At 43.5% G+C, this 11,533-nt stretch overlaps 1 protein-coding gene across 1 annotated transcript; it reads right to left on the bottom strand.

Moving 5' to 3' along the window:
• Positions 1-9,915: 9,915 nt before the first annotated feature.
• LOC125643536 (olfactory receptor 51G2-like) lies at positions 9,916-10,881 on the bottom strand. The gene has a single exon (XM_048866288.2). It carries the CDS (start codon positions 10,879-10,881, stop codon positions 9,916-9,918), a length of 966 nt encoding a protein of 321 aa, XP_048722245.2.
• Between the last annotated feature and the right edge of the window lie 652 nt (positions 10,882-11,533).

The raw sequence follows: 11,533 nt of genomic DNA, 5'->3' as shown, positions 1-11,533 counted from the left end.
GACAGAAAATAAGCAAAACTTTGGAATCCAGGAGGACTGGGATTGGGACTCATACAGAAAAAACAATGTCATTCAATCAGTCAGTAAATGTTTCACCCTCCTCTGGACACCTCTGTGTAGTACTGGGCACCCTTCTCACACATGATATTGCAGAATTAGCGGGGCTCAGGCAAGGGCAACAAGAATGCCGAAGGGTTTGTGGAAACTGTCATACAGTGAGAGGTGAAAAAGACTGGGATTGTTTCCTTACAAAGGAGATCAATTAAAGGGGACATGAGAAAAGTCTATAAAATACTGACTCATAGAGAGTGGATTGAGAATGTGTCTCCCTGTCTCATAAAACAAGATCAAGAGGACATTCAATTAAACTGAAATGTGGTAAAGGAGAAATGGTCTGAAGTAAATAGGATGAAATTCAATAAGGACAAATGCAAAGTACTCCACTTAGGAAGGAACAATCAGTTGCACACATCCAACATGGGAAATGACTAACTAGGAAGGAGTACTGCGGAAAGGGATCTAGGGGTCATGGTGGACCTCAAGCTAAATATGAGTCAACAATGTAACACTGTTGCAAAAAAAGCGAACATCATTTTGGGATGTGTTAGCAGGAGTGTTGTAAGCAAGACACGAGAAGTAATTCTTCTGCTCTACTCTGTGCTGATTCGGCCTCAACTGCAGTATTGTGTGCAGTTGTGGGTACCACATTTCAGGAAGGATGTGGACAAATTGCAGAGAGTCCAGAGAAGAGCAACAGAAATGACGGAATGTCGAGAAAACATGACCTATTAGGGAAGAGCCTCATAAGGTCCCTTCCAACCCTGATATTCTATGATTCTATGATTCTATGGAGGAGGTATAAATACATGAAAGGATGGGGGTCGCTTTACCAAGTGTGAGGTAAGTCTAACAAGATAAATCAATTAACAGAAGGATAACAAGGGAGGAAAAATACCTTTTGAAATGGTGAGAGAATGGCCCGTTACAGATAGTTGACAAGAAGGCATGAGTAACAGGGGGGAGAAATTTGTATTAGGGAAATTAAATGTAGGTTTCGTAATGACCCAACCACTCCCAGCCTCTCTTCAGGCCTAATTGGATGGTATCCAGTTTGCAAATTAATTCCGGTTCTTCAGCTTCATGTTGGAGTCTGTTTTTCAAGTATTTTTGTTGAAGAATTGCCAATTTTAGGTCTGTTATTGAGTGACCAGAGATACTGAAGTGTTCTCCGACTGGTTTTTGAATGTTATGATTCCTGATGTCAGATTTGTTTCCATTTATTCTTTTGTGTAGAGACCGTCTGGTTTGGCCAATGTACATGGCATCGTTATTTTTGCTGACACAGACTATCACAGCTACCACTCTGAAACCGTACAATCCTGAAGAGTTCAAGTCAACTTGCTGCTGAATTCCTGCCCAGATGGTTCTAGACATGAACCCTGGAACCTTTCTTGAGCCCTCAGGACTAACTTAAATACAGAAAAAGGCAACTCACCGAAATGCCACTCTGCAGAGAGAGGATATCTCCTTAATGCACCTAGAAGGCAGAGCCCTGAGAATCAGTGTATGAATCTCACGTCTGACACTTGCCGTGCTGACCACCAACCTTTATGATTCCCCTGAACAGTCTCTGAGGACTTTCAGGTTGGCCAGGATTCCCAGACAATTCCCTCAGCTCCGTGAACAGCAGGAGGAGCAGAAAATAGACACTAGAGAACTTCAGCTGGAGAGCCTCCCTCGGGAGTAAAGAAATGATTCTCTGATCCCAGAGGCTCAGGTTGTCAGGACAAACTGAGTCTTCCAAATTGTTCAGCCTGTTGACAAATGTTTGGCTGTGTGAGTTTCTTTTTTCTGCCTCCTGTACTGACTCTGGCCAGATAGCCCACAGAGCAGGCTCCAATTGAACTGCCCAATAAATCCACAGAGTCGGTTGTCAGTGAAGGAACTTGGTCAGTTTTATTGTGAACGAGGCACTGTGCTAATGCCCCAGATCAGGGTTACAGGTACACGAACACATGTATGCCAAAACAATGGACTGGCTACATGAAGGGCAGGACTTTCTATTCTCTCCTCATTCAGAGAAAGACATTGCCTCTGAGATACACCTTTATGCATAAATGCAAACAAGTTAAGTATTACTCCTGATGTATCAGGGTACCACCCTCTAGTGTATTGACGTGCCACCCATTGATGTGTCCAGGTGCCATCCATTCCTTGTACATATTGGTTTCCTCAAATATCTCTATCCATTATGCCGTTCTCCTAACATTATCCTTCAGATGGGTCAGCGTCTTCCTGTTATCTTTGGGGAATGGGTTTGGCATCCAGGTGTTCTGGTATCAGCTTTCTGGAAACTGTTTGCATCTTTATTCTTCTGCCGAGCACAACATAGGAATGTGTGTTTCTGCAATATCAGTCCTGTTCCTGCCACATTCTGTAAGCCGGGCCTGTCCCTTGCTCACAACTTAACTTTGCTTTATAGCTGCAAAGTTTTGACTACTTTAACCCAGGTCTCAGGCCTCACACCAGGCCTCGACTACAAGGGATTATGTTTCAGGCCCTCTTCCTCCTACACAGCTTAACAACTGATGATGGCCTTCTTTCCTGTGTGTAATATACTGCCATCTGCACTGTGTGTGGGAAATGATTCCGTAAGCTATGGGAGCAAAAAGCATTTTCAATGGATCGTAGCAGCATAGCGCTGCATACCACCCATGCAGTAGCAATATTTCGTCGATTAGCTGTGAGAAGTAACTGCCACCCTGTGAAGGCCAAATGACGTGATCCGAAATTAATATAGGCCAAAGGGCATGAAATTGGATTTCTTCTCCCAGGATACTGCCATCAACAGTATTTGTCAGTGTCTTGTTGTGAGGTCTAAAGTGGATATATATCTGGCAACTCTCAATTGTTCTAGTAATTCATCTTCTCCTTCGATTGGGTAAACATGACATTTCAATAGTGTGTACATCTTTCAGAAATCGATGTAAAAAGAGGTTGTGCTATCCTGAGTCAGAATTAGTACCATGGGGACTTCTACACTCACTGTGTGATTCCTTCACCACTCCCAGGGCCAAAATCACCTGGCGTTCCTCTCACACAGTATCCCACATTGTACAAGGGAACAGCCATGGAATTTCCCCAATCTTTGCCCTGCAGCCATTTCAGTATGGTGCTATTTTAGGTAGGTGTGCCCTGCCAGGGTGAGAACACAGGGGAAAGGAATCAAACAACTTCTACATCTGGATATTTTGTTCGGGCTGCCGTCTCTCCCCCATACTTGCAGGTGTTTCCAGGAGTTCTCTTGTTTGGGGAGGGAAGTCACTAGATGATGTCTCACTCCACCTTATGTAGAATTAACATCGAGTGGGAATCCTTTGTTCCAAAAACAGTTCCCAATCCAGTTTGTGGAAACATACAGGTACCCAAAACGGAGTTCAGTGTCATGTGGTCTATTCACATGCTTTTGCATGCCCTGCTGAGTCATAGCAGTGATTAGCCATACGCAGTCTGGAGGGTTTTCAGGAAGGCTCACCAGATGGGGGATAAGGCCAGTTCATTACCCTGAATAGGTCCTTCACAATCCATTGTCAAGACTGGAAGCATTTTGCCTTGTGGGCGTCACCCAGTTGTAACTGCATTTGAAATACAGATACATAGTCAATATTCATAACTCCACATACAAAAATGGTACATGCCCACAAAGAGGATAATCCTTTTCAGCAAATCATAACTTTTCCAGTGACACCTGACAAGACATATCTTGTACGAAATGTATGATAATTATGTCAGAATTATATCAGAATCATTCAACTATGAAGAATATGGGGCACAGTGTCACAACAAGGTCATGAGGAGAATCCCCTCCATGGCTTTTAAAAGATTCAAATGACAGCAGTAAAGCACATTAGAAAACAGAATCTCAACTACACATAGAAAATGATGGGGTCTAAATTATCTGTTACCAATCAAGAAAGTGATCTTGCGGTCATGGTACAGAGTTCTCTGAAAACATCTGCTCCATGTGCCACAATAGCCCAAAAAGTTAACAGAATGTTGTGAACCACTAGGAAAGTGATTGATAAGAAGAAAGAAAATATAATAATGCCACTCTGTAATATAAAATATAAAATATAATATAAAATGCCACACAACAGACAGTCAACCTGTGGAACACCTTGCCAGAGGATCTTGTAAAGGCCAAGACCATAATAGAGTTCAAAAAAGAACTATATAAATTCATGAAGGATATGTCCATCAATGGCTATTAGCCAGAATGGGCAGGGATGGTGTCCCTAGCCTCTGTTTGCCAGAAGCTGGGAATGAGCAACAGGGGATGGATCACTGGATGATTCCCTGTTCTGTTCATTCCCTCTGGGGCACCTGGCACTGGCCACTGTCGGAAGACACAATACTGGGTTAGATGGACCTTTGGTCTGACCCAGTAGGGCCATTCTTATGTACTTATGTTTATTTTTGTGCTGAGCTGTCATAAAAATAAAGGGAAGGCTAAAACCCTTTAAAATCCCTCCTGGCCAGAGGAAAAATCCTCTCACCTGAAAGGGTTAAGAAGCTAAAGATAAACTCGCTGGCACCTGACCAAAATGAGGAGACAAGATACTTTCAAAAGCTGGAAGGAGGGAGAAAAACAAAGGGTCTGTGCCTGTCTGCATGCTGCTTCAGAACAGGAATGGAGTCTTAGAATTTAGTAAGTAATCTAGCTAGGTAAGTGTTAGATTATGATTTCTTTAAATGGCTGAGAAAAGAGCTGTGCTGAATAGAATGACTATTCCTGTCTGTGTGCCTTTTTTGTAACGTAAGGTTTTGCCTAAAGGGATTATCTATGTTTTGAATGTAATTACGCTGTAAGGTATTCACATCCTGATTTTACAGAGGTGATTCCTTTACTTGTATTAAAAGTCTTCTTGTAAAAAAACTGAATGCTTTTTCCTTGTTCTCAGATCCAAGGGTTTGGGTCTGTGGTCACCTATGCAAATTGGTGAGGATTTTTACCAAACCTTTCCCAGGAAGTGGGGTGCAAGGGTTGGGAGGATTTTGGGAGGAAAGACGAGGAACCCAGATAAATTTTGATGGTGGCAGTGGAAATTCGAGGGCAAAGGGTAAAATAATTTGTACCTTGGGGAAGTTTAAACCTAAGCTGGTAAAAGTAAGCTTAGGAGGTTTTCATGCAGGTCCCCACATCTGTACCCTAGAGTTCAGAGTGGGGAAGGAACCTTGACAGGTTGAGGAGAGGATGGATGCAGCAAGCGGCAAGCATGGTTCCATGGGAAGGAGAGTCAGTGAGTGTTGGGTGCAGGGCCACAAGGGTGGGAGAAGGGGAGAGACTCAGTGGGTGGCAGGGTCTCTCGGAGGAGAATGGGAGGCACTCAGTGAGAAGCAGCAGGTGGCAGGGGCCTCAGTGGAGGGTGGAGCAGGGACAGAAAGAGGTGGAGGCTGGGCAGAGCCATGGGAGAAAAGCAGAAGAGTGCTTGGGGCAGAGCACAGGTGGGGTCACCATGGCCCAGGTGTCCGCACTCTCAAAGGCTGCAGGTCAGGGGCTGCATGGCTGGGGAGGTTTAGCCTCCACTGGCCTATTCTACCCCCCACCTATGTAAGGTGGCCCTCCCTGGGCCACTTCCTACCACAGCCCTACGAATGTCCCAAGGCCTCCTTCTGGGGTAAGGCAGCCTGAAGGGTGTCTGCTCACCCCAAGGCACTTTTGGTGGTTGCGTGTAGCAAGATCATTCTCCTACTCTCTTGGGAAGCAACTGCCTCTTTCTGTGGTATGGCCGAACCACCTGGGGACAGCTCAGTCCAAGGGCTCTCCCCTGCTGGGATAGTCCAAACAACAAATAAAGGGGATCAATCAAGCCCAGCTTTCATAGAAGAGATGAATGATTTCCTTTCAGGCTGTCCCTGCAGCGCCTCCCTTCCCTCAGGGAGAGACCTTTAGGCAGTTGTTCATGGGGAGACTGCCTTTCCTCCGATCATCTCCCCTAGAGCTGCCGATAGCAGGTCTGCTCCCTGGTTTGCCACAAAATGAGCTGCTCTCCTGCCTTTCTGCCTTTATCACGCACTTCTTTTCGGTCTTGATTTGTCTGCCCCATTTTCCAGACAATTTACTTACTAAATGTTTGGCTTCTTTCAACTCATTTTGAAGTGTAGCTACACTTTCAGTGGCTTTGGGAAGTAATCCTGCTGCTTCGTATAGATTTGAGTCTTTGGATTGTCGCAGTTTTGAAACAGCATTTACCATTTCCAGAATCTTTCTTTGGAGCACAATGAAAAACACAAAACTAAAATTTTCAACTAATTTCTTTAGTGCTGAAGGCTTGAAAATTCAACGGCATTTTTCCTCAGAAGAATGATTTCCATGGGTGCCTTCATTGTGTGTAATCACTGAATGTGAGAGGAAGGAGTGATTCATACTGGTTGTTGATCAATTGTGTAGTCAATTGCTTGACCAAGATTTCATTTCTTAGGAAATATTTTTCAAATGGCCAAATAAACAATGACCGGTTTACAGCTCTAACCTTGTCAAAGTTTGACTCAGACTCACAATTTATCAGACCACTCTGTTTTATTAGCAAAGCTGCTCTGCTATTACATTTAGAAGTGAGCCCCCCGAGTGGGGCCTGTGTCTTTTAATTTATACAGTTTTTTGGAAAAACAAGTTACAGAGAAGTTACAGACAAAAGAAGAAAAAGATTTTAGTCACCACCCTTCGAGATCCCTGAGACCAGTCACGTATCTTCAATTACCTGCCACCCTTAACAATCTCCTTTAACAGCTTCCAGTTAACTTAACTAATTGCCCTACACACCTTCCATTCTGATGCCTGCTTCTTAGACGTGCTGGCTCTATCTTAATTGCTTCTCCATTCAAAAGCTAACTGTCCCTACGTGTGCTCCCTCGGATACTTTGTAACATGTTTTGGCATGCCCTCTCATATACAATGTATCCAGCATGTCCCCTTATACAACGTTATACTTATACAATGTTATACTTCCACACCTCATAAGAAAATAGTGCAGAAAAAAGGATTTATCTGATTCCAGTATCTGGGAAGCCGTCTCGTGCAGTGGTGTTACATTCACCTTATGCAGAAAGTGTGCTCCCCAAAGTTACACCTTTCAACTTTCACCATTTATATGAAGATTTCACAAGGTGCACATCTCTTTACACGTCACTAAAATCCAACCCATCAGTTTGTCCCAGTTCCCCAATATAAGCGGGGGAATGGTCCTGCTATTGTGGGAAACTTTCCTGGCTTCTGAACTACCCTGGTGGAATTGGCTAGCCAAAGAGTCTGAATCCTCATTTCTACTCCCTTTACCCAGAGGCCTGCCTGACCTCAAGGACTCCCCTTCCACTCTCCTGTGTGGCAGAGTCCGTGTAATTGTGACACAGCTGGGACCAGGATTCCTGGGAGGCTGAACCCCCAGTCTCATCATGGAGGCTAGGGTGTTCCCTCGGACAGGGGCTAGGGTGTCCCCATTCCTGGGTACTCTCTTCACACCAGACCCTTCTCTAACCCACTGATCACTACATAGTTCAAAGAAAATATAATTTATTAAACAGCAGCTTTAAAAAAAGGAAAAAATGGGAAATGTTTGTGGAAACAAGGAACCCTGCTTTGTGGGCATGGGATACACCACCAACAGCCATTTCTGGGATGTAAGAAATGTTCCCAATTTGTTCCTCACACATCCCCAGCCCAGTGCCCAGGCCCTGGCTGCTCTGTGGTGATACTGCAGGTAAAGAACCTGCTCTGGCGGTGGGCACACTCCCTCAGGCTCTAGGTGGCAGGACCTTTCTCCCCAGCACCTGTCCTCCCAGCAGATTCACATCCCACCTTCTGAGTCCAGCCTTCAACGCCCTCTTCTCTAGTGACTTCTCCCTGTGCTGGTCACCACAGATCATCTGTCTTTCTTTCTCTCCCCAGGCGATACTCTCCTTGCGATCAGAAGAAGTGCTTGAGTTGGAGCCCTCTCTGTTGAAAAGTTGAAGGGTTTCCAATTAGACTTTGGAACAAAAATGCCCCCTCGCTTGCAAAGGAGTTGGAACTGGCCTGGGTACCTGGCCCACTGCCTCCAGAACTTGCAGATAGGTCTAGTTCCTAGACAGGCCCCCAAACTGCAAAAGACTTGGGCACTAATCAGCACTCTCAGGAGAGGGAGAGAGTGAGCAAGAGAGGGCCTTTGAATCTGTGAAGATGAACATGGCAGACTGTGCAGAACAGAGTAACAGAAGGCTTCATGGTATGCAGATTTCATTAATGAAGGGCATATTAAGGAAGGATTTCAACAAATAAGTAAATATTAATCACAATGATTTACTATGAAGAGCAAGGTAAACATGCTGAAAATTTATATTTTATTATGGTGGCATCAATAGTGAAGCCACAGTTAAAGTTGAGTCAAGTTTTGCTCTTAGAGCAGGGATTCAACTTCTGTATCTATGAAATATGGTGTAGCCTTAGCCAACACGACAAGACTTACTCTCTGAGTGCAGAATGAGTTTTCAGAGAATTTACAAGTCAACCTGTTAGGTAGTTTAGGAACGCATATACGTAGTCTTCATCCCTTAAAACTCCTTCTTCCTTATACGTATTCCACTGAACACCTTAATTTCCTGGACAAAACAGGATACTTTATTCCAGAAGGAGAAGCTTTAAGGGTACAGGTCTGCAGTTTTGCTAACTGGGATTTTGGGGGGCGAACAATACAAGCTTTCCTTTTGGGAGGCTGTGACCATGGTCGCTGGAGGGGCTATACTGCGAATGCTCAATCAGGGTAAACTGCAAGGAATAGGGCAGACAATCCCCAAAACAGATGTCTTATTCTTACAATTGATTCACCAAAACAGTAACCAAACAGCTTCTATAATACCTTCCTGGTTCCCAAGAAGCCAAAATACAGTTCTCTTTAAGCAATCTAGTTCTACTACTCTCAAGAGATAGGACACATTACACATCAGGTCAAATACACACTTTCAGACAATTCTTATTCACAAATCTAAGATTTATTTTAAACAAAAAGAAAGAGAGTTAGTGTGGGAAAAGATTGTTATACATACAGATATGAACAAAGTTCACAGGTCAGTTTCAAAGCAGAAATAGTGAGGCTGCCGATTTGTAGAAATCCTTCTGGAATTAATGGAAAAAGTCATAGTCCAATAGGCAGTCCATAAGCAGTGTGTTTTCAAATTCTTCCATGAGAATTGCAGGGCTAATCCACAAGTCCTCCATCTTGTTACTTGAACATCTCCTGACAAAGTTTAAGCAGCTCTGAGATAGTAAGGATCAGGCCCAAAAGACCCTTTATAGCTGAACTTCAGCTGATTAACCTCTTGTCCCCAAATGATCACAGCAGGCCTTCCTTGGGTGAAGAATAAGTAATGTGCATTTTTGCTTTGAAATAAATCTCTATTTCCTATGTCTACACTGATAACAAGCAACATTGATTAGCAGAAGGCCATTAACCATTGAAATGGTTCCCAGGTAGTTTACTACAAACTTCAAAGAGAAATAAAGACAATGATATTATTACAACACAAGTTTCATCTTAATGTTAATATCCCCTTTTGACCTCTGAATTAACAGAATAGGTCATGAAACATGACTTACAGGAACTGGAATTTATCATCTAGAAGCTAATTTGGTCACATTGTTGAACTTGTAATAAGATATAGGTAAACCCAGACAAATACAATTAGTATCTACTTTTGATTCTCTAACAATACAGGCCTATATTTCAAGAACTCTAGTTTATTTACCGTGGCTTTGCTAGCTATCCATGAGGAACGGCCCTGTTTACCATTTCAATACTTTTCTTATATGTCCTTAAGGGTTGCTTTTAGTGACAGAGGCACTTGGACACCGAGCTCCGAGAGAGACAGATTAGACAGACCATATCAGTGCCCCCATTGGAGTCTGTTAGTGGAATAGTTTTGAAAGATCTTCATGATCCGTTTATGAATCTCTTTGGTTTTTATGCTGTATACAATGGGATTGAGCACCGGGGGGAAGAGGAGGTGGAGATAAGACAGAAGAATTTGACTCTCAGGGAGAGCCTGTTTCTTGAACCTGTGAATCATAGACAAACTGATCGGCGGGGTGAAGAAAAGCAGGCTGACGCAGATGTGGGAGACACAGGTGTTCAGAGCCTTAAGACGCTCTTGCTGGGATGTAATACTCAATAGAGTCTGAAGGATCATAATGTAAGACAAGACAATGAGCACTGAGTCTAATCCCAGAGAAGAAAGGATAACAAACAAACCATAGAAGCTGCTGGGTGTAGAGTCTGCACATGCCATCTTCATCACATCTGGATACAAACAATATGAATAAGAGAGAGGTTGGATCTTGCTGTAAGGCAACCTGTTGAGAAGAATGACAGCTGGGACATGCAGACCAATACCCCTGATTATTATCGCCAGACCTATATTTCCTATCCTTGCACTGGTTAAAGTCGAAACGTATCTCAGCGGGTGGCGTATTGCAACAAAGCGGTCAAATGCCATGGCTACGAGTACAGACGATTCCATGATGGAGAAAGTGTGAACAAAGAAAAGTTGGGTCAGACAGACATCAATGCCAATTTCTCTGGTGTTAAACAGGAAGACGCTGAGCATTGTTGGCAAGGTGGAAACACACAAGCCAAGGTCGGTGACAGACAACATAGAAAGGAACAAGTACATGGGCTGATGGAGATTCTGTTGTGTCTTGATCACAAACAGAATCAGACTGTTTCCTAAAATTGCAATGAGGTACATTGAACAGAAAGGGATGGAGATCCAAGGACCATCAGCTTCCAGCCCTGGGATGCCTGCCAGGAGGAATCTTGCAGGACTGATGTTGGTTTCATTGCAGGTTGGCATGATGCACTGAGGAGGTTCTGGTCAGTTTATTAACCCCATCCCCTACAATAAAAAACAACATGATTAAAAATATGTGACACCATGAGAGAAAATATGGTCCATCCTGCCCCTGCTCTTCAGACAGGTTGGAGTCAGTACCTTGATTAAAAACCCTGGTGGTACTCACACATCCCCACATCAGTTATAAAATCCCATTACGAATAATATCCTGTTCTTATATAGAGCTTTGCATTCATAAATCTCAAAGTGATTTACAAAAGAGCACAAGAGTCAATGGGTCTAATTCAAAGCCCTTTGACACTCATCAGAAGGAGGATGTAGATCCTCATTTAACTGAGGGGGAAACTGAAGCACAAAACAGGTAAGTAACTTGTTCAAGGTCACTCAGGAGATCAGTGACAGAACTCAGGTCTCCAGGCTCTCAGCTGAGTGCCCCTTCACTAGACTAGACCACACCCTCTCCCCTAGGTGGAGCTTGGCATATGAAGACTTGTATGAACTCATTATTAAAGGAAACAAAAGAAAAGCAGAGTGGACCTGAACCAAAACATTGGATCAGAACACTCGTACGTTCTGGAAGAAGATTTCAGTCTGGATCCAGATTTCAACTTTTTAGCTTTGGTCCATGATAAAATACTAAATGGTTTAGCTA

Source organism: Caretta caretta, chromosome 1 (assembly GCF_965140235.1).
Source record: "Caretta caretta isolate rCarCar2 chromosome 1, rCarCar1.hap1, whole genome shotgun sequence".
NCBI classification, from domain to species: domain Eukaryota; kingdom Metazoa; phylum Chordata; order Testudines; family Cheloniidae; genus Caretta; species Caretta caretta.
The sequence above is the reverse complement of the archived record's forward strand: the minus strand, read 5'-3'. Positions and strand labels throughout refer to the sequence as shown.